A 24,734-nucleotide genomic window follows, 5' to 3' on the forward strand; every position below is an offset into this window, starting at 1 on the left:
TTTCACCGCTGGTTGTAATTGCTGTGTGCAGAGAATGACTTTTTAAAGGCTGAGTATACTTAAAGAGAATTGACAAATACTTTGTGAGGACCTCTACTTGCACGATAAAAAGAGCAAGGTATTTATTACCTGCAGAGCCATATGACAGCAATGAATGACCCCTTTAATTAGCCAATAAATGATAAGGGATTGCTGTAAATGTTGTTTGTCGCTCATGTCAGTCTGTAATGGTTTTAATAGTTTTACTCCATGTTTGTAATGTCAGAGAAGAAAGTAAAGAAATCTAACTTAATCTAAATCTTCTCTCAGTTGATTGCAGTGTTTGAAGATTCAATTCCAACATTTCTGATTCAGTCTTTACTTTCTGTACAGCTCTGGGGCCTCATTTATAAAAGGGATTATTACGCTCCAAAGATGCGTAGGCCAGTTTCTACGCAATGTTTGTGATTTATAAAATACTAACTTGACGAAAATGTGCGGTCCTCACGCAACTCTAACTCATGCGTACGCACTAAGCCACAAACGGGAGAGACGAGAACTGACGGACACCGTTGGCAGAAAGAAGAATGGATTGAAATATGTGGAAATAATACCATACATAAAATGTTACCCTCTCATTTATCATATATGAAGAATTCATTTTCAAACATTGATTAAAGCCAATCTTAAAATGATTTAACAAACGCCTGTTTGAGACTCCTCAGTGCACACAAAAACATAACGTGGAGAAATAAATAAATACGGATATGTTATTTAAAACCACCTCGAATATGTTGTGTTAGATGTTATGAAATGTTTTCTCATAAATGATGCGGTAAGCAGAAGGACAGAATTACGTCTAAACTGACGCCGTTTTGCATTTCTACAGGTTGTAGATACGAGCATGGTTTTATATACAATCATGTTTAATCGTGTTTTATGCCGTTTGCCAAGACTTGATTAAGTCGCTCGTAAAACACAGGAGGTATGGAAGCTAAGAACACCATATGTGGTAAATTGTACAACTAATATAACGCAACACATTAGTTGTATTTTATTTAACTGGTGGATATAGGGTTGCTGCGGGGGGTGGGGGGGGGGGGCTTGAGACGCACAGGCTGCAGTGGAGACGCTGCGCACAGCGGATCGACAGCTGGAACACAAACCACCAAATACAAAAACATAATTCAGATCCAGTCGTCATGACTCCACTCCGGAGGGTTTCCCCGATCATTTCTTACAGTCTCTCATCAAGGGGGTGTCCCCGGTACAAACACACTGCCTGAGGAAGGCTATGTGTATGTTTTTGTCATTAACCTTTTTCGGGCCATTTATTTATTTATTTTGGTGACGATCCGACCTCCATGCTGCTACTCTGGTTCAAACTGCATCCACCAAACAATATGATTTATCTCGACCTCCCCAAAATAACCACGGTGTGAGATGTCTTTTTTAGCTGTTCTGTCGTCATTTCCTGCTATCTTCTTCATGCAGTCAGTCAAAATTAATGAATGAATGGGCGTTTCTTTGACTATTTATAGGCAAATATGGGCGTTACGTGAAGCACGCAAAAGCTGCACCGCATTTCGAGTCGGTTGTGATTTATAAAAGGGGAAACCGTCGTAGGAAGTGCCGTACGCACTTTTCTCGCCGGTGCGCAATGTTTGGTGAATCGGAAAATTTCGGAAAATTTCTGTTCCTATTCTTTGGATTTCTACTACGTAAGCAACCTTCCCAGTTAATCCTACGCACAGCGTTATAAATGAGGCCCCTGGAGCTTTGTATACTTCTTATTTTTAGTCCTCCTTTATTTACTGTTGCAATAAATAACGGAGAAGATGTTCATCTGTCTTTCCCCTGCAGGCTCTCTGATGGTGGAATGACCTTCCCAATTCCACAGGACTGCACAGTCACTCCTAATCTTAAAAAGCAAATCGAAATCTCATCTCATCAAGAAAGGCTTTAAATTGTCACTCCACGTCCTCTGTGTGCAAATTACAGCCTTCATTTCATTTCCCAGATATTCGCTAGAAAAACAAATGATTGGATTGTTAAAATACTGCTTGTCCTTTTTGAAACTTTGAATGGGAAATTGGCATCGGTTTGCAGCGAACCCAAAACCAAAATAAAAGTAATATAAGTGCAGTGCGTCGACATCAAGAGTACAAATAACATGTTTTGAAAATAAGGTTTCCTTTTCAATAGTTCAAGATTGCTATTGAGTGAGGTGTTTCAATTCTTCCCTGTTTTACTTTTTTATTTAACTAGATGAAAGGAGTAATGTTCTATATCTATGTGACATGTATGCCTCAATATGCAAGAAGCTTCAGGATCGTTCACTTTTTTCAAACGGCAATTGCTTAAATCCTGCCCACACACTCAAAATGCATGGAAAATCTGAATGAACGCCATACAAATATGTAAATATACTTGTTTCCTCTTGGTTTATGAAGGACGTTTTGAATATTTGATATATTATTTTAAAATGAATAGAAAAATGCGAAAACCGAGGAACTAAAACTATAGCACACTGCCATTACACAGAAAGAAGACCACGTACTTCAATCATCAGGAAAAGTATACATTGTCCTTCCCTATAAATGTGTTCATCCTGTAAGGGTCAAACATAATGGACAAAGACAGGAAGAGGATGGAGGAAAGAGCGTTGATGGAGCACATACTGTATAGGAAAAAGCCGCCCTGACGGATGAGAGTGCATCCATTCCTGATGAAAGTCTGATAGCAGCCTTATCTCTACGCCACGCCACTCACCTCCCCCTGAGAGAGAGAGAGTGTGTGTGTGTGTGTGTGTGTGTGTGTGTGTGTGTGTGTGTGTGTGTGTGTGTGTGTGTGTGTGTGTGTGTGTGTGTGTGTGTGTGTGAAATATGCCTCAGTGAGTGTGTGTGCATTTGGCTAACATGTGTCTGCAAGAAAAAGTGGATGTGTGTGTGTATGTGTGTGTGTGTGTGTGTGTGTGTGTGTGTGTGTGTGGTGTGTGTGTGTGTGTGTGTGTGTGTGTGTGTGTGTGTGTGTGTGTGTGTGTGTGTGTGTGTGTGTGTGTGTGTGTGTGTGTGTGTGTGTGTGTGTGTGTGTGGTGTGTGCCCAGCCTGTCAGTCCCCTCCTGTCCTGTTGAGTGGGCTCCCTCGGGACCCGGCCCTTTCAGACAGGCCAGTCATATCTACACAGCTCACTGGGGGTGAAATGCCATCGATCCGGTGGAGGCTTGCTGCCACGAGCCCTCATTTACGACACCGTGATCTTCTATACAGCTCAGCTTTTTCACTCGACGTCTGATTTGTTTGTGTTTTATAACAGGGGAATTATGTTAAATTGAACCACAGGAACTACCTTTAGAGACACACTCATGCAGTTTTAGAAGCACTGGTTACCATTTCTAATTATTTATATTTATGAGGCTGCGGCCACACGAGGACGAATTTGGTCGTTTGCGTTACTGTTTAGTGTCATATAGACCGTTCGGCCACACGAGGACGACCGAATACGGCACTAAACGACTGAGGAAACGATAACGGGTCCCAAGGTGGATAGAAAGGCATACGCAACTCTCTGGGGGGTAAAACAGCTCCGTGTGTACGCCCTATCCGAACATTTTCAGATCACTGATAGTGATTGCGCAATAGCCCCGCCTCTCCCCACCTCTTCTGCTCACCTCCGCTTACCCCGCGCCATTGCTGAAGTGTTTCGCCACCAACAACAACAACAATGGCGGATCGCAGAGTTGCTATCGTGCTCCGGACGCTATTGACCATGCTACAGTTGTTTGTGCAACATCTACAGCAATAATGATGAGGCAATAGCCCCGCCTCTCCCCACCTCTGCTGCTCACCCCCGCGTCAAAGTAAACTGCACCCTGAATTCAGATTATTTATCTTTCTCTCGATATGGACCTAAACGCGAGTGAAGTCTAATCTGACAGGACGGAGACACGCAGCTCTGCTCACCTGCAGCTCTTCCCGCTGCAAAACACACACTTCAAGTCAGATCATCACCCTTAGCTATTTTAATTACCTCTCAAACTACCTAAACTAGTTATAAATATGTTTATTTTTACTGTCGGCCGGGTCACTCATTACTGGATCAACTGCTGCATGAGACAGACATGGCGCTGTCCGAAGAGAGGGAGGAAAAAGAGAGGCTCCGTGTATTTTATTATTATATTATATAGAGTCGTTATTAATTTGTTTTAAAGCTGAATAAATAACAAAGAAGACCTTTGACCGGCACTTTTATAATTTTGTCCGGAAGATTTAAACTTTAATACACGTTGACTGGCGAAAAACGCTGCCCGGTTCCCTCGGCCCCCACCACGGAGAATAAACAGAAGGGCAACCATGACAACCATGCTTCTTCGCTGCTTTTGTGGAGGAAGTTACAGCGCCACGTACAGGCTCCTGCATATGTACTGCAGCTTCTCCAGCGGTTGGAGCTAAACGGAGCGGTCTCGTGTGGACAGACACTATCCGGATAACTATTGCGTGTGGACGGAAGCTTGTTTGCGATTGCGTTAATCCTATGCGTTTAGCCGTTTTCGTCCTCGTGTGGCCGCAGCCTGAATGCAGAGGTCTTGAGGGGGTCTGGACCAACATCCACACCATCGAAGGACTGAGGGTCCGCGCCGATGGCTAGCAGCAGAGATCCATAAGCCATCAGCTAGCTTTGACTGTTCCACTGTCTACAATGGCACCGAGGTAAAACCTAGAAATCCAGTATTTAAAAAACACCTTTGCACAAAAAAAGTTTCAACCAATCAAGCCAAAATAGTGTGGGATCCTCGGTGCAAGCCGAAGGGACTATTCAGTGGACATTTTCCGCAGCATCTGCAATAAACATGAACAGCTAGAACATCTCCTCCTTGAGTCCAATATTGATTGTTTGGGAATATCGGAATCTTGGCTAAAACAGTCGTCACCATCCACTCTTGTATCTATGTCAGGATATAATGTGTTTAGGAAGGACAGACTGAAGGGGAAAGGAGGGGGTGTGTTGCTTTATGTGAGGCATACCTTTACTTGTTGGGAGATTGCACTCCCAGCTAATATTGAATTTGATTGTGTTGGTGTGGAAATCAAACTATCTGAGGAAATGTCCCTCACCATGATTTGCCTATATCGACAAGCCACCGCTAAGGTGGATTTCTATGACCAGGTAAAACTAATGCTGAATTCCTGTGACTCCAACAAAGAGCTAATTATTCTAGGAGACTTTAACGTCAACTGGAATGACAAACAAAATAGAAAGAACTTAAAATGGATCACGGATAAACACAACTTAATACAACTAATGGATCAACCGACTAGAATAACCAAAACCTCCAAGATTATTATAGATTTATTATTTACAAACAAAGCTGACAGAATAGTTAAAACCAACTTCCTGACTGGTCTTTCTGACCATAATCTTATTCTTTTTACCAGGAAACTGACAAAAAAAAAGGTTCATGGCCACACCTAAAACCCCTGCCTTCGGTTCTCGCTTCATCCCCAAAAACCTGCAACAACGTTTTATGGATGCAATGAAAATGATTTGGGGGGACACTCTCTCCTCTGAAGACATTGGTGAAAACAGTAATCTGTTTATATCTAAAATTAATGACACAATGTCTTCCTTCTCAAGGAGAGGGTGCCTTAGGGACAGGAAGGAACATCATCTTCCCTGGCTGAATCTACAGTGCAGGAATTTAATTAAATCTAGAGACCAACTATTAAAGCAGAGCTTGAAATCCGGACTATCCACTGTTTGACAGAAATTCACTCGTGCTCGTAACAAGGTAACACAAACAATAAGACAAGCCAAAGCTAACTTTTTCATCAATATAATTGAAGGTGCGAAAGGTAACGGTAAATAAGTTTGGCAAACCTTAAATAAACTATTAGGTAAACAAACCAAACAGGAAAATTATTTTCTAGAATAAAAAATCAATGATGCTCTGATAAAAGACCCTGCAGTGTTGGCCAGCTCTATAAATGAGTATTTCTTAAATAGTACTTTGGACATTACAAAGCTCTTCCCGCCATCTGGGGTCTCCCATAGCCCGACTGTGGAAACACAACCCGTTTTGACCTGGAGGAAATCACAGAGGCTGAGGTAGAAAATATAATCTTAGGGTTAAGAGGTTCAACTTCTAAGGCTAGGGATGCAGATGATTTCGACACCAACTTTATAATAAAACCAATTACTATGCTAGTGAATCCATCTATCAGCACGAGGGAAGTTCCATCATCCTGGAAGGTGGCCACGGTGACACCGATCTTTAAATCTGGGGATAAGGCAATGATGTCCAATTAATCACCAAACATTTAGACAAAGGTTTCGCTCCACTCCACCCAATGCAGTTTGGTTTTCGTGCTCACCACTCCACTGAGACAGCTAACTGTCTTTGTGGAAAAGGTTAAAAGTATGTTGGACACGAGCCCATATGTAGGTGCCGTCTTCCTTGATCTCAGGAAGGCTTTCAACACTGTTGACCACCAAGTGCTCCTTACAAAGCTGACGTATTTCAATTTTTTCGGCCGTTTCAATACATTGGCTCAAGTCTTACTTATCGAACAGAAGACTGTGTGTTTTGGTCAACGGTAACAAATCCCCCTACCTTGTCAACCCTGTTGGGGTTCCACAAGGTTCCATTCTTGGACCATTACTGTTTTCACTGTACATTAATGACTTGCCTAATGTATGTCCTGAGTTGAATGTGCAAATGTATGCCGATGATGCGGTCATCTTTATACAAAGGAAAAAGAGTGAAATAATCTCATCTTGTCTCTCAAATGCTTTGGATAAGGTTCAACACTGGCTGAACAACATTTGCTTACAGTTAAATGTAAACAAAACAGTATGCATGATGTTCAGAAAACGACCAGTCAAAATAGAAGGATCCAAAGTATTTTTAAACGGAGCAGAAATAGAACTAGTCTCCCACTTCAAGTATCTTGGAGTCATATTGGACTCGAACTTGACTTTTAAGAAAGTATCCAATACCATTAAATTCAACTTGCAACATTTTAAACAAATTAGACCTTTCTTAACTGTCAATGCTGCAAAGTCATACCTCCACTGTATGATTCTATCCCACATTGAATACTGTTTGACAAACTGGTCTTTTGCTTGTGCCACAAACCTGAAACCCATAGAACAGCTACAAGAGAGCTATCAAGGTGTTTGACAGAAAGCCACATTCATACCACCACTGTCCCATCCTTGAAAAACACAATTTCTTGAGTTTTGACCATTTTAAGTCTTTTAAAAGTATGTGCTTTTTTTATAAATGTTTACATGGACTGCCCCCCCCCCCCCCCCCTCCCTTAGGGGAATTCATCCACACAAAACACACTGGACGCTGCACTAGGTCAGAAACCAGAGGAGACTGTGAAGTCCACCGTAGAGACGGACCACTTTTGGACAAAATGTCCTCTCCATTAAAGGCAGCTCATTGTGGAATAGCCTCCCAACTGAGATACGGGAGTGTCCCCTCAATAGTTTTAAAGGTCAACTCAAAGAATGGTTGAGAAACAACCAGACGTGCAATCACGCTAAATGCACTTTAATACAGGGGTATCTCCTCTTGCACTTTATGTAGCTCTTGTATCTTCTCTTGCACATTATATGTCGTTGCTGCTATATTGTACTGCCATGTGGTAAATACTTGTGTATGCTGCTCTTGCTCTTTTTGCATATCATCTATTTATTTTTGCTATCTTTATAAATGTCATGTTGTATGTGACGGGACTGCGGATGGAAATGAGCTCAAAGCTCAAATCCGGCATATTTACACTTGAAGCATTATTTGTCTTAAAGGTGGGGTAGGTAATTTTGGAGAAACCAGCTCGAGTGCGCTAGAATTTGAAAATACACAACCGGAAAAAATCTGCCACTTCCTTACAGAGCCCCTCCTCCAACACACACGAACGTGCACATGACCAATGAGGGGACAAGATAAGTTTGTGCACAGATGGAAGGCTGACAGGCAGGTAGGCCATCCAGTTATTTTAGCCGGGCCGGCTCAGATGATTGGTCGTGCTTTTTACAGTGCTACGGCTTCCACAGATGACATTTTTTTATGGATTTTTTGTCAAAGCACTTCAGATATTCATTGCTATCGGGATGTTAAGAGCATTCCATGGAATATAACAAAAAGTGTATCTCGAGCCGGTTTCTCAAACTTACCTACCCCACCTTTAAGTGTTCATTAATGTGCATTGTCCCTGTTCAAATAAACGATTAAATTAAATGAAAAAATAATTTGAACACAAACATTTGAATTGCTTCCAGCCACATCAGTGAACAATCAGAGCCACTGTAGCACTGAACAAATCAAAGCTGTTTAAACTGGGCTTCTGAAGTTTGTTCAGATTTCATAAAAAAATATGTTACTTAACAGTTTCATAGTTGAGTCGATTCAAACTAATTATTTGAACAGATGCATGGCAGTTCAGACTGTCAAATGAAAAATATTTTTCAGTAGTTAATCCCATTTCTTCTAGCTTGGTGCAATAGTTCGTTCTTCCACCTAGACTTCCACATACAGTAGACTCTGTAAAAGCTAACCTTTACATGCTCTGCTGCACTCCTACTTTTACAAATGCCCTCATCCTTCGAGCTCATCCTGAACTAATTATATTGTAAGACAGCTAAGGCCCACATCTCATACTCATAGTGCAAGAGTTTAATTTCTGGCCTTCATTCTGCACCCTCTTCACCTAAATTACATAAAAAAATAATGATAAGGGAGAACTGCCTACTACTCTAACTATAAAATCCCCTTTTTCAACCTGGGATTAACGTTCATCATTGTGACATCATAAAGTATGATTAAGAAGGATTATAACTAAATCTGATATTGCAATGCATCGGTTCCAATGGCACATTACTGCATTACTCACACATGCTTTACAATTGACTGTAAGCACCACGACGTGCAATGCATTTTTGGAGAGGAAAAACAAGGTTGTGAAATGTGTTTAGTTTCAATTTGATATTTTTTCGCTGAAAAAACCCACGGCAAAAGATGATTGTCAAGTCATGTTTTCACCGCTGGTTGTAATTCCCCTGGATCCCATCTTGCTAGAGCTTCTAACCTATGATGCTGGATAGATAGACTGCCCCCCTCTGAAACAATTTCTTACGAGGTGTCAAGGGAGTATACATAGTTTCACTTTGAACTTCCTGCTAAACAACACAGTGATATCTAAGAATATTAAGTCTGGGCATTGTGCCAGTGGAAGCTCCTCATAAGCCTTTTTCTTTCAGCTAATATGAAGAGAGGACGCTGACTGGCGCCCTGTAGTGTTAAAGTGATGATACAGTCAATACAGCTTTACATCTACATCTGGATATACTGTAAGGATGTCTTACATGGACAAATAATATAGCAATTATACAAATAAACACACCTAAAAATAAACCAAACATTTGCAACACCACAGCTTTTCACGAATGCACTGCCATGGTTTAAATGTGCACAAAAACAAATAAACATGATCTAATAACGGCAGTCTTTTACTATCTTTAAACTAAGAACTGATTGGTTCAAAGGCGACTCAAAATTGTGTTAATTGGGTAAAATTAGATTTTTGTAGGGAGGGAGCAGCTGGGTTACCAAAGCGAGACACACAAACAGACAGACACACACACACACACACACACACACACACAAAAACAAAAAACCCCAAAAAAAAACACACACACACACAAAAAACACACACACACACACACCACACACACACACACACACACACACACACACACACACACACCCAACCCACACGTTACCATGCTTTACACTGTTAATGTAGGCCCATGGTTTGAGGCACAAAGTGTTACTTTCAAGTGCACCGTGACTAAAGTTAGTGGACAGATAGCGCTGCCTTTGGAAAAAATACAGAAATACCCTGTGTGTGTGTGTGTGTGTGTGTGTGTGTGTGTGTGTGTGTGTGTGTGTGTGTGTGTGTGTGTGTGTGTGTGTGTGTGTGTGTTGTGTGTGGTGTGTGTGTGTGTGTGTGTGTGTGTGTGTGTGTGTGTGTGTGTGTGTGTGTGTGTGTGTGCTCGCGTGCGTGCGTGCGTGCGTGCTTTAAGCCTCATTGACTGCCCACATGCAGTCTAAAGTCATTAGCATATTTCCACAGGATTGTCCTCAGGGTTTCCCAGCTTGAGGACCTTTTTACCACAGGCTGTATGTGTAATACATTATAAATATAAAAACACCATACACATTTAAATTGAGAATGAAAAAAAAGTAGATTACGCTAAACCCCTCGGATCTTTGCTGCAATTTCAATTACACTTATGCTTATACACTTTGAAATAAATGTTATTATAAGTTCATAAAAACCTGTTTATATTATTATATACACAGAGTTATATTCTTGGTATAATAAAAGCTCATTAAAACAACTTAAAGGCATACAAACATTCCTTTATTAGTGTTCAAAGTCACACCAATTAATACTATCTTTAATATTCAATAAAGTATATCAAGAAGCCTCCTAGTGAAATACATTTTTTTGTCATTGGTGACACCCAGATGTCCTTTAAAGGACCCCTACAGTTTTCCCCAGGTCTCCAGTTTGAAACCCACCTCTGCAGGCGACATATTTATCAGGAGCTGTCAACTGTTTCTCCTAACAGACAAATGAGCAAAGAATAGGAAGGATGCCAAAGGGCGTCAGGACGGAGATGTTTAAAGTGCCTGCCTGACATACTAATGAGAATCTATTACAGTCTCATTCAAACACATTCAGTGCACAAGCATCTGGCTACAGAACCTCCCTTGTCCCCTATGCCTCAGTGCCTGCCAATTACAAAAGAAGTAATCAATTCCACCACGGCCTCGTCCAGGGAGATAGACTTCAATGACACCAGCTACATGGCCGCTGTATCAGTACCTGACACACTTACACACACAGCGACCAGCCAGCTCTCTGCGGCTCTCCACTGAAGGCCAAGCAGCATAAACACCGCTTGTTTCCAAGTGAAGGATTCACAATGACCTGTAACCAGCTCCACCGGGGAGCACTTATGAAGAGCTGACAAACACAGTTACCACAGGTTTGCTATTATCTGATGATCAGTGTTTTACTCAGTGCAGTTTAACATTACAGACATGGTTTCAATTAAACAGTATACAGTATTAAATAGATAAGAGGACAATCTTCAGTGGTACATTTAAGCTTAAAATGTGATGAGATTATCTTTATTTTATTAAATGCTGTTGTTATAATGAGGTCTGGATTTCACTTGTTTCTGAATCGGCAAAGAACAATGTGTGTCAATGAAACAAAGAACTTGTTTACAAATACATGAGAACACAATTTTGTAAAGCAGTGTGCTGCTCTCCCAGCTCTGTGTAAGAGGTCCATTATAGAACTAAATCTCAAGACACCATTCCTACAAATCAGTGGCATCAATGACAGCGACCCTCTACCACACAAAACAACACCATTTATAAACACCTATCATGACAGGGCACCCACAGCCAAGTAGCAATTACAAATGAATTAAGTCGGCACGGCGGCCCGCATTGAAAAAAACCGTAGGCCTACCTTTGATGATCAAATCACTGAAACAAAGTCCATCCTCCTGTCCTTTTGGATGAAGCACTTGCGGGTCATTCAGCTGATCCTTTGCCACTCCAGTTTATCATTGTAACTCAATCTTGAAAATGACTCGGTTCATAATTTCGCAACGATGTCATCACTATCACTGAAGTGAGCCATCATGAACGAATTTATGCTAATCATAAATCTATCGATCATAAATCTATCGATTAGATTTATGAATCAAAAAAAGTAGGATAGACATGTGGATATTATCCGGCTGAACAAAATGTGCATTTATCTAACAGGTTCGTTTTCCACAGACCTTATTTCGAGCTATTTTCCAAAACCCTATGGAGAAATCCCATTGCTTTCTGTCGAGGAATCCGAGCGAAGCTTACTTCCGGGTTTTAGGACGCGTCACTGCACCACTTGCATAGACCTCACAGCGGGCGGAACCTGTCATAAAGTCCGCGAAAATAAAGCCCGCCCATTTAGAGGGAAGATATGATTGGTCAATTGTACTGTCATTTGACATTACTCTCCCGTTGAGTTTCTATAGCGGGCCCTCTGTGAATGTAGAGAGGGACCAACAAGCTCTCCCGTCTTCACATAACTCGCAGAGACGGCATTTAACCCTTCACATTCCAACAGAAACTGAACAGGCAGATTCGAAGGATTTATTTCTTTGGAAATATTATTTTAAATACAATTAAATCAAGTTATTTTGGTAAAATTAATGAAAAATGTAACAACAACAAAATATAAAAAATAATATTAAATTTTTTTTTTTTTTTTTTTAATGTTTTCAAATATTATTTTTTAGAATATCTTAGGCCCTCACAGAGGGTCTAGAGGGCCCTGACGGCTCACCACTGCTACAAATATGTCTGACAACATTGGTATACTCTTCACAAAGGGAGATATATAAAAGTATGTTAAAACATAGCAGAATTCATATACATAAATAATGTTCTATTATTACACATCTTTGAACATCTCCTGAGTAAACACTTACAAAACAAACTACAAATACTCTGTTATTGTACTTTTGAACTACATTTCCAAAATACTTGAGTATTTGTTTCCTCTGACAACTTTTTACTTTGATCTCATATTCTTTTTAAACAAATATCTGTAATAATGTTTCGATAAAAAAAGGCTTGTTACTTTTTTAATATATATATTTTGCATGACATGGCCTCCCAACATCATTTCAGATTTTAACTTCAATAGATGGGAGATAAAAAAGTGTTACTTTGACATTCGGAGTACATTTCAGAGCCTGTACTCGATAAAAGAAGTTGAAGCAGTACTTCCACTTTCACAAGACTCTGTATCTGTACTTCTTCTTCTTGAGTAATGAATGTGTGAACACTTGACACCTCTGCCTAATGACAAGCCTTGGAAGGTGATAAAGACTCAAGGCTGTTTGGTAAAGTGAAGAATAACTTATGTGTCTCATAAGCCATGAGGCTATGGTGGAATTTATGGTGCTGTGAAGGTCAAACCGAGCAATTTCTCAACATGGAGTTATAGAGAACACTGTAAGTGTTAGTCAATGGATTAATAAATCTCTTCGATGCTATCGTTTGTCTCCTCTCATCACCGTTGACTCCCATGCACCTCAATTTTCACCCCGCCTCGTCTTTCTCCCTGCCCCGTCTTATTTTCCTCTTTTTGCCCATCTGTCATGTTCCCCTCCACCCCTTTGCCTCCTTCAAGGTCCACCTCTCCCCCTCCTCTCTCACATTTCGCTTGACTTATCTCCCCTCGTCTTTGTCTCATAGCCTTTCTCCCCCCCATCCACCTCTTCCTCACGGTGCATCAACAACACTGCTTACATTGGACAGCCAGCGAGGGAGATCTGTGTGTCTGTGTACGAGTGTGTATACCTGCAAGTGTGCAATTATGTGTGTGCGCCAAGTAAGAACTGTGCAAACAAGCCTGAGGGACACACCACTGCAGCTTTGCCCTTTATCCTCAAACACTGGCACACAAAAGGAGGTACACAACTGCATGTTCACGTGAGTGTTTGTGCATGTGTTTGTAATGTTACCTTTGGCCTCTTTGTATTCTTCACAGATCCTTCTGACGGCCGCCAGACCCTCCTGCTCATCCCTCCCACCTGAAAGGAAGAGGACGCAAAGATTAATATGATATCTGACAAGTCCTTAGAGGCTTTTAATAAAACAACAAGGATTGGCCTTTTTTCTTTCTCATAGCTGTGTTCTTTCATCTTATAATATGTACTACCACCAAGGGTTCTTCAAATGAAAAGAGTTGTTGACAACTATTTATCCCTTAAAGCAGAACCCTGGTTTCAAAGACTTTAAAGTACTTTCATAGTACAATTAATTATACCATCAATTATGTATAACATATCAAATAAAAGGGATGCCTGATGGTAAAGAAAGAGCAACATTATCAAAATAGCTGTTTTGAAATCAGAGCAGGCATCCAAGTACTATTGAATAAAATACAATCCTGGTATATAAAACATTTTCTGACAAGAAATAGGAAACCAAATATCAACCAAACAGTCTTTTACTTTAAAGGGGACCTATCATGCAAAATGCACTTTTATATGTCTTTTATACATGAATATTTGTCCCCGGTGTGTCAGGGAACTCACCAAGTGTCAGAAAACACAACCCTCTCTCTTTTCCTCTATACCCAAATCTCTAAAAACGGGGCTGCAACGGATCTCATACAGACTGATACAGATTTGAAATATCTCTGACGTCAGAAACGAGGAGCTCCGACTATATGGGCAACTCTCCACCTATCAGGAGGAGACAGCCACGGCCATTGCCCTTTGAAAGCGCTGGAGACGCTGTAGTCCATATGCCAGGCCTGTAGGTGGCGCTGTAGTCTGCCACAAAAGCAGCGAAGAAGACTTCTCACAGATTCAGCCCTTGCAAAAACAGGGCTAAAAAAGAGCAAATAGAGCGAAATAAGGCATGGCTAAAATGCATGATCTGTTTGGTATTTTGAAAAAAAAACTTCGCAGGCATGTTTTGTATAGGTATGGCCCTACAATATATTATTCAAATATAGCATGATAAGTCCACTTTAAGATTGGTTAAATTAGATATTTCCATATCTTGGACACGCTTGGATACCCTGTTGAATATACACACAGTCTCTCTGAGTCAGGACAGTTTCTGTTTACAGATGATGTTTGCATAAGAAATTAACCCTGCTGCTAAGAAAGAGAGAAAACATATATTTAGAAATGTATGCAAAAATATGAGAGAGAGAAATACAAAAAACCAAGAGCTGTTGGTGTTATTTACTGAGCCTCGTTTCAAAATAACAACTTCAAGTATGACGCATTTACAGACAAAGGCACCTACAAAGGCAGACACAATCACTTCATAAAGTCATGTCCTACAAGTCAATACAGACAATAAATCAAGTAAGCAATGAGTAAATTATATAAACACGAGTTTGTTCTCAAATACATTTTTTTGAAGATTTGCGGAATGCTGATACAGACTGTGAATACACACACACAAGCAAACTCTTTATACCCATATTCATAGGGACAAATAGCCCGCTCTGTGCACACACACAAACACACTAATCTTGGATTATCACGCCGGCCTTTTGAAGGGCACAGCATCATTTACCCCGATGCACTGCCGTTCATGCTGAGTTTAAGGATGCAGGTCTTCTGGTTGACTTGTCACAAGGGTCACACAAACAGGACCCACGCAGAGTGATCTCGCACAAATGAATCATTTCAGACAAATAGTTGATCTTTATAACGCTACTCTGCTTATGGACCAACAGTCGCTGAGAACGCTGCATGGCATTAAATACATAATTCTGCTTTTGGTAAAAAAAAATCTCCATTAAAATAGCCCCTGTTTAAAAAATGCCCCGAGGTATTAATTTGCCTAATAAATAATCCGGACCGGGGGGTAAAATTGTAACCCGATTAATTTACGTAAATAATCTTATCAAGAGTAAAAATGTACGCCTGGGAAAAAATACATCAAATTCAATACTAATCTCCTGTCTGTGTGGTAATTAGAGCGCTGAAAACATCACTAAAACTCATTCTCACTCACTCACTCTTATTCATTCAATGTTTCTGTTTTGCTTACCTGCAAATGCAACAGCGTGTTGAAGCTGTTTCTAAAAAATATAAATATCTACACATCCATGCAGTCATTTTAAGCAACATTTCTAGTTATACATCTTTTATATATAAGATTACAGGTCTCCTTTTTTGGTTTGGAACAATTAAAAAAGGCGACAATTTCTCACCACATCCAAGACCTGGCTTATATAGGTGTAAAAGGATGTGCACATCATCGCAAGTACATATGTACACTTCTTGTTTAATTGGGTAAAGTTGGCTTCAGAATACATTTACTTCCACTGTAGCAAAAGTAGATTTTCAAAGCACAAAGGGCGATATCTTTTCTGAGTCCAATTCATTAAACCCAAATATGAATATGTGTAATTTAAAGCTTATTAAATGACACAGATTAAAGCAATGAAGTACTGCTCTCAGCTTTTATTCTGCATATTTGAAGCACTGATAAAGTGTTCTGTCATTGGCATCCGCCTTCATTCATATCTTTATGAAATGTAGGACATTGGCACTGATAAGGACACAGGAGAGTGCCGTACCACAATGTTTTGTCTGGAAATGAAATGTATCTGTCTCATTAGCAGTATGAAAACACAAAGTCTGGTTTTGATATTTAGGTGAGTTACTTTTTTGCTGAAGCTGATTCACCAAGTTGCCCTGTTTTCTTGAAAGTCTATGAAGTTCCCCACAGCAGGCCAAAGCTTATCTACAATGACTTTTGTTTGCCAAAATATAATTCTTATTATATCAAATTACTCAAGAAGATATACTGAATATTTGCTATTTGAGTATAGTTTGACATTTTATATTTCATTTTTTCATTTAATCGGTAATTTGAACCGGGACAGTGCACATTGATGAACACTTTCAAACAAAAATAATGCTTACAAGTGTAAATGAGCCGGATTTTAGCTTTGAGCTAATTTCCATCCGTAGTCCCCTCACATACAACATAAGAACATGACATTTATATACATAGCAAAAATAAATACATGATATGCAGGAAGAGCATGAGCAGCATACAACCATTTACCACATGGCAGTACAATGTAGCAGCTATGGTATATAAAGTGCAAGAGAAGATACAAGAGATACATAAAAGTACAAGAGATTATACAAGAGCTACATAAAGTGCAAGAGGAGATACCCCTGTGTTAAAGTGCATTTAGAGGTGATTGCACGTCTGTTTGTTTCTCAACCATTCTTTGAGTTGACCTTTAAAACTATTGAGAGTGGGACAATCCTGTATCTCAGTTGGGAGGCTATTCCACAATGAGCTGCCTTTAATGGAGAGGACATTATGTCCAAAAGTGCTCCGTCTCTACGGTGGACCTCACAGTCTCCTCTGGTTTCTGACCTAGTGCAGCGTCCAGTGTGTTTTGTGTGGATGAATTCTCCTAAGGGAGGGGGGGGGGCAGTCCATGTAAACATTTATAAAAAAAGCACATACTTTTGAAAGACTTAAAATTGTCAAAACTCAAGAAATTGTGTTTTTCAAGGATGGGACAGTGGTGGTATGAATGTGGCTTTCTGTCAAACACCTTGATAGCTCTCTTGTACAGCTGTTCTATGGGTTTCAGGTTTGTGGCACAAGCAAAAGACCAGTTTGTCAAACAGTATTCAATGTGGGATAGAATCATACAGTGGAGGTATGACTTTGCAGCAATGACAGTTAAGAAGGGTCTAATTTGTTTAAAATGTTGCATGTTGAATTTAATGATATTGGATACTTTCTTAATATGTTTCTTAAAAGTCAAGTTTGAGTCCGTTCTCTCTACTCCAAGACACTTGAAGTGGGAGACTAGTTCTATTTCTGCTCCGTTTAAAAACACATTGGATCGTTCGATTTTGACTGGTCGTTAACTGAACATCATGCATACTGTTTTTTTGCATTTAACTGTAAGCAAATGTTGTTCAGCCAGTGTTGAACCTTGTCCAAAGTATTTGAGAGACAAGATGAGATTATTTCAGTGTTTTTCCCATGTACAAAGATGACCGCATCATCGACATACATTTGCACATTCAACTCAGGACATACATTAGGCAAGTCATTAATGTACAGTGAAAACAGTAATGGTCCAAGAATGGAACCTTGTGGAACCCCAACAGGGTTGACAAAACACACTGTGTTCTGTTCGATAAGTAAGACTTAACCCACTGTATTGAATCTGCTGACAAATTGAAATGAGTCAGCTTTGTAAGGAGCACTTGGTGGTCAACAGTGTCAAAAGCCTTCCTGAGATCAAGGAAGACAGCACCTACATATGGGCTCGTGTCCAACATACATTTAACCTTTTCCACAAAGACAGTTAGCTGTCTCAGTGGAGTGGTGAGCACGAAAACCAAACTACATTGGGTGGAGTGGAGCGAAACCTTTGTCTAAATGTTTGGTGATTAGTTTTGACACCCATTTCTCAGTTACCTTAGAGACACAGGGGAGGATGCTGATTGGTCTGTAATTGGACATTATTGCCTTATCCCCAGATTTAAAGATCGGTGTCACCGTGGCCACCTTCCAGGATGATGGAACTTCCCTCGTGCTGATAGATTGATTTACTAGTAATTGGTTTTATTAGAATGTCGATATATGTTTTTATAAAGTCGGTGTCTAAATCATCTGCATCCCTAGCCTTAGAACCTCTTAACCCTAAGATTATATGTTCTACCTCAGCCTCTGTGATTTCCTCCAGGTCAAAACAGGGTGTGTATCCACAGTCGGGCTATGGGAGACCCCAGATGGCGGGAAGACGTTTTTTATTTTCCTGTTTGGTTTGTTTACCTAATAGTTTATTTAAGATTTGCCAAACTTATTTACCGTTACCTTTCGAACCTTCAATTATATTGATGAAAATGCTTGTCTTATTGTTTGTGTTACCTCGTTACAAGCATTAGTGCATTTCTGTCTATCAGTGGATAGTCCGGATTTCAAGCTCTGCTCCAATAGTTGGTGTAGTTAGGGGTGTGGTTAGGGCGCCAGCTGCTGGAGTGAAGGGAGTGGCTCGGCCGGAGGCCAGACAGCTGATCGGAATCAGGTAATCAGTGCCGGAATAAAAGCATGTTGTAACCTGGTTCTGGTCTGTTTTGCAGTAGGCGGGATCCTGGAAGGTCGCCAAAGGACCTGTGAAGGTTCCCACACGGGCAACGTGGGAGACCGGTGTATACTTTGTTTGGAGCTAATAAACGCCTGTGATAAACCGACCTGCTCTTTCCGTCCCTATTTGAACACTGTGAGCGGAGAGGCTCACAGTGGCGCCTGAACAGGGACATCATGTCGGAAGGAGAAACCCCGCTGGGTCAGGCCCTCCAACGTCTCGCTCACATGCAGGAGACCACCACAGCATTACAGCGACAGCAGAGCGAGGCTCTGCTCGGGATCGCCTCGAGCCAGCGCGAGGACTGGGCTCTCCTACGGGAGCTGCTGCAGCGTCCGGCCGCTCGGGAGGCCGATCCCGCTACGAACCCGGCCCGACCGCCTTTAATTGCCCTCCAGAAATTGACGGCAGAGGATGATCCGGAGGCATACCTGGACATCTTTGAGGGCACAGCGGCGGCGTGTGGGTGGCCGGAGGAGGAGTGGGCAGCGCGGCTATTGCCTCTGCTATCTGGGGGTGCGCAGCTAGCCGCCCACAGCCTGCCAGCAGCCTCTCGGCATGTGTACCGGCATCTGAGGAAGGCCATCCTGGACCGGCTTGGCAGCATGCCAGAGGGACATCGCCGCCGGTTCCGGTTCCGGTTCCCCTCGCTGACCGGCCCTTCTCTTACACGCAGCGGCTCCTGGATACAGCGAGCCGCTGGCTCCAGCCGGGGGTGCGCTCCGCTGAGGAAGTCGTCGGGCAGGTTACGCTGGAGCAGTTAATAGCCGGCCTGCCATCTTCGACGGCGAATTGGGTCCAGTGCCATCGCCCCGCCAACCTGGAAGCAGCCGTCGTCCTCACGGAGGACCACCTCTCCCTTCCCCGGCGGAGCATGAAAGAGGAGCCCCGACCACCAGCCGTTTCAGCGGGCCGACCCGTCCCAGCCCCGAGGAGGAGGTTTCCTGGAGCAGCTGCCCTTCCCTCCCCACCACCACACGGCCCCAACCCCGCAGCCCCGACACTTCCCCTACCTTACCCTCCTGTTTTTATCTCTCCCCAGGGTCCGGCCTATGCTTCTGGTCGTCCGGCACCACGGGGGGCTCCTCAGACGTCAGGGCAGGATTGCTGGCGGTGCGGGCAGCCCGGCCACTTCCGACGGGAGTGTCCTCTCATGGAGGTCGGACAGGTGGTTCGGGTTGCGGGACCGCCAGTTGCCTCCCCCGATTTGGAAGGGACGTACCGTATACCGGTATGTATACAGGGGGGTACACACCAGGCTCTGATGGACACGAGCTGTAATCAGACGATGATCCATCAGCGCTTGGTTCGACCTGGGGCATTGATTGAAGCATCGTGGGTGAAGGTGAGGTGTGTGCATGGGGATATTCACCAGTACCCGGAGGTGACGCTGGAAATTTCTTATAAGGGGAAAAAGCATAGAGTCAGGGCTGGAGTTAGCACTCGCCTTACGCACCCCCTGATTTTGGGAACGAATTGGCCGGGGTTTGCTAAGCTAGCGGGGGCTATGGGGGTGCGTTCACGGACGGCAGGGAAATGTGAGTTGTGTGCTGTGTTTAGTGAAGAGTCGGAGGCGGCTGACGACGTCGAGGGGGAAACTGACACGGAGGGGGCCGCGGAGGTCCCTCTGGACCCGCTGGTGTTTCCCGTGGAGGATTTCCCCCTCGAACAGTCGAGGGACGAGACCCTTCAGCACGCCTTCGGTCAGGTGGTGAGTATTGATGGCTCTAAGCTACACCCAAACGCGGTACTCACTCACCCACACTTTACGGTGGTTAGGGACAGGCTGTATCGTGTAAGCCGTGACACACAGACAAGAGAGATAAATACCCAGTTGTTGGTGCCAAAAAGCCGTCGGGAAATGGTTTACCAGGGGGCTCATTATAACCCCATGTCAGGTCACCTAGGGTACGACAAATCACTACACCGGATAATGGCCCGATTTTATTGGCCGGGCATTCGCGCAGATGTGAAGCGGTGGTGTGCATCTATCCGCGAATGTCAGCTGGTTAACCCGCCGGCCATCCCCAGAGCGCCTTTGCGCCCGTTACCCTTGATTGAGGTGCCTTTTGAGAGAGTTGGTATGGACCTCATCGGGCCATTAGACCGGAGTGCACGGGGATATCGCTTTGTACTAGTCCTAGTGGATTATGCAACGCGATATCCCGAAGCAGTGCCGCTGCGTAATATCTCTGCAAAGAGCGTCGCGCAAGCACTGTTTCACATTATCTCCCGAGTCGGGATCCCAAAAGAGATCCTGACTGACCAGGGCACACAGTTTATGTCACGCACACTACGCGAGCTGTATGAACTACTGGGCGTCCATTCAATACGGACAAGTGTTTACCATCCGCAGACCGACGGCCTGGTGGAACGGTTTAACAAAACACTAAAGAACATGGTTCGTAAGTGCGATCACGAAGATAGTCGTAATTGGGATAAATGGCTAGATCCTCTGTTGTTTGCAGTGCGGGAGGTGCCCCAGTCCTCCACGGGATTTTCTCCCTTTGAGCTGTTATTTGGTAGGAAGCCCCGGGGTGTTTTGGACATAGTTAAGGAAAACTGGGAGGAGGGTCCAAGCACCAGTAAAAACGAAATACAGTACGTTATGGACCTGCGAGCAAAACTCCACTCACTGGAGCAGATATCACGGGAGAATTTGCTCCAGGCTCAGGAACGTCAGCAGCGCCTGTACAACAGAGGGTCGAAACTGAGACAATTTTCACCGGGAGATAAAGTGCTTGTATTACTCCCATCCTCTAGCTCAGGGGTGGGGAACCTCCGGCCCCCGGGCCGTATACGGCCCGCGAGACCATTTGGTACGGCCCTCGAGGTCATTTATAAACACACGCAAAAATAAAAAAAATCAAGACTGCAAAAAAATTCAACAAGCGAGTGCCTGTTTTTCCTGGCCAAGGTCAGGGTCCTTGAACACAACACGAGCCTAACGTGTCATCACGTGGTATATGTCTCGTCTGACAGGGGCTCTGACAGGGGTGTAGTGCTGACGGAGAGCACCAGAACACCGCTCTGGCACTTCCAAAAAGTGCAGTAGCCTACCCATAAGGAGCCGTACACATGCCGCAGTTGTTGCGTGGCTGTGTCTTAGTTGTAAGCCCAGTGGCGATCTGTTCATGACTGTCATACTGATCATACAGTCAATAACTTTGTTGTTATTAGCATCTGGTTAGCTAGCTATGCTAACGAATATAAGAAGCTTTTTCTCCAACCAGTGAGGTAAAGGCACATCTTTATATGATCATTATTATAAAAAAATAAGATAATAAAGTAAACAGGTATAAAATACTATATAACAGTAACAAAAAGTTGTTATTAATAACAAGAATACAGTTTGAAAGGGGAGTGATTTGTAAAATGTCCATAAAGAAAAAGTAAATCTGTTTACAGTTCTGTTTCATATGGGTGTTGAGATATGTATCCATAGATCTCCTAATGTTGTTCTCAAAGTGCACCAGATTGATGCTTTCAAATCTTCCCGGGGGAGCATATCCCCCGGACCCCCCTAGAGGAGGTTGGGTCCCCCCCCACACTTAAAACATGTCCACATGGATAGGAAACTAAATACATTTGCACACATCTTGTGTCCATATCTTTCTGTTTGGGTGGTCATGCCACAACCGTGCATGTGCACGCATCATCATGGTAAGATATCTGGATTAAGAGGTTGCTTTTTCTTTGCACAGCATGAAAGAAAGGCAAAATGAATGGGCTGTGATTTTAGTTTTTTTAAGCAGAGGTCAATAATTTGTACGGCCCTCGGAGGATGTTGAAAAACTTGAAATGGCCCTTGAGAGGAAAAAGGTTCCCCACCCCTGCTCTAGCTAATAATAACCGCCATTTCAGCCTGTCTGGCGCCCAAGACGAAAAAAGAGGTCAGGAGGTTCATGGGGCTGGCCGGCTACTACAGGCGGTTCATCCCGTCCTTTTCGGAGCTGACCAGTCCCCTGACCGACCTGACCCGAAGCTGGCGTTTGAGAGGGTTAAAAAAGCCCTCTGTGGTAAGCCGCTTCTGTATTCTCCTGACTTCTCTCTCCCTTTTGTGTTGCAGACCGACGCCTCGAACAGTGGCGTGGGGGCCGTTTTGTCCCAGCAAGTAGAGGGGGTCGACTGCCCCGTACTGTACATTAGCCGTAAGCTCGCCCAGAGGGAGGTGAACTACAGTACGGTGGAAAAGGAGTGCCTCGCCATATGGTGGGCGGTCGGCGCCCTGCGGTACTACCTCCTGGGGCGCCCTTTCACCCTCTGGTCGGACCATGCCCTGCTCCAGTGGCTCCACCGCATTAAGGATGCCAACGCTCGGATCACTCGGTGGTATCTGGCGTTACAGCCTTTCAACTTCAAGGTGATCCACAGGCCGGGTAACCGGATGGTCGTGGCGGATTTCCTCTCTCGCTCAGCGGAGGGGCGGGGGGGGGGGGGGGGGGAAGAGTCAGCTTGCGGCCGGCGGGATCCCGGCCTGAGTCGGGCGGTGGGGGTATGTGGTTAGGGGTGTGGTTAGGGCGCCGGCTGCTAGAGTGAAGGGAGTGGCTCGGCCGGAGGCCAGACAGCTGATCGGAATCAGGTAATCAGTGCCGGAATAAAAGCATGTCTTAACCTGGTTCTTGTATGTTTTGCAGTAGGCGGGATCCTGGAAGGTCGCCAAAGGACCTGTGAAGGTTCCCACACGGGCAACGTGGGAGACCGGTGTATACTTTGTTTGGAGCTAATAAACGCCTGTGATAAACCGACCTGCTCTTTCCGTCCCTATTTGAACACTGTGTGAGCGGAGAGGCTCACAGTTGGTCTCTAGATTTCATTAAATTCCTGCACTGTAGATTCAGCCAGGGACGATGATGTTCCTTCCTGTACCTAAGGCACCCTCTCCTTGAGAAGGAAGACATTGTATCATTCATTTGAGATATAAACAGATCACTGTTTTCACCAATATCTTCAGAGGACAGAGCGTTCCCCCAATTAATAATGTTCACTGCATCCATAAAATGTTGTTGCAGGTTTTTGGGGATGAAGCGTGAACCCAAGGCAGGGGTTTTAGGTGTGGCCTTGTTTAATTCCTTTTTTTGTATTATGGAAGGATCTATACATGTTGGTGCAGCTTTGCATAACATGCTGTAATTTAGTTCTATTCATACCATTCCTTTCATATTTTGCAGCTGCAAAGACTTCATTTTCCAATTCGAATGACTTTAAATTATGTTATGTTATCTTAAAAACACTCCAAAAGGAACCATTTTAATTCAAAATGTACTTAAAAACCCTTGAAGCGTAATTGCATCCTGGTTAATATCCAACTGGTGTTTGACAGAGCAGAGGCTCAAACAATGAATTCTACTCATACAAGCACTATGCTTACACTCCATCTGAAATATGCATCCACTCCATTACCAGAGGGATCCACTTTACCATAAATATCCACACATGAATTTTCTCATGAGTTGGGGATATTGGAAATAAAGATATACTTAAGTGTCCAGTAGGATCAGCGTCAATAAAGATTGTACAACAGTAGCTTATATTAATTTGTGTGCAATTAGGTATAGTCATTTGTGTGTTCTGCACCAATCGTCTCTAAGGATACTCTGACATTGCGGTACAGTATGTTCACTGTGACTGGATGAATAAAGCAGAGTTATCTTCAAAGTTTTGTAACTGAATGAAAAAGGGAGAACCAAGAGACAGAAAAAATATTGTTGCACGGAATGTTGGAGGCGTTTGGATTTTGCAGTGGGAGTGTTTTTTTGAAAGTTCCATGGCAGTAACCGTAGTTGTCACTGCAAATGTCTGTAACTTATAGTAGCAATGGTCTACTGATAATGCTAAGCACCCCCTTGCCTCCTCATTATCCTCTGTCGTCTTGACTGAATAAAAACAACCAGCTGCAAATTAACCAGATAATATTCATTTGAAAGCTGCCAGCAACAATGAACAGGTCCTCGCACAACCATTAGCATCAGGGTTAAATGATAAAGGAATAGCAATATACAGAAT

General features: G+C 43.0%; 1 protein-coding gene across 3 annotated transcripts in view; it reads right to left on the reverse strand.

Moving 5' to 3' along the window:
- LOC117466292 (polyprenol dehydrogenase) overlaps positions 1-24,734 on the reverse strand; it is a 61,837-nt gene that overhangs the window by 14,886 nt on the left and 22,217 nt on the right. For all 3 annotated transcript variants that reach the window (XM_034109455.1, XM_034109457.2, XM_034109454.2), the window contains one exon: positions 13,588-13,656. In XM_034109455.1, coding sequence (XP_033965346.1) covers positions 13,588-13,656 — 69 coding nt within the window. The remainder of the gene's footprint in view (positions 1-13,587; positions 13,657-24,734) is intronic.

Source organism: Pseudochaenichthys georgianus, chromosome 21 (genome assembly GCF_902827115.2).
Source record: "Pseudochaenichthys georgianus chromosome 21, fPseGeo1.2, whole genome shotgun sequence".
Lineage (NCBI taxonomy): Eukaryota > Metazoa > Chordata > Actinopteri > Perciformes > Channichthyidae > Pseudochaenichthys > Pseudochaenichthys georgianus.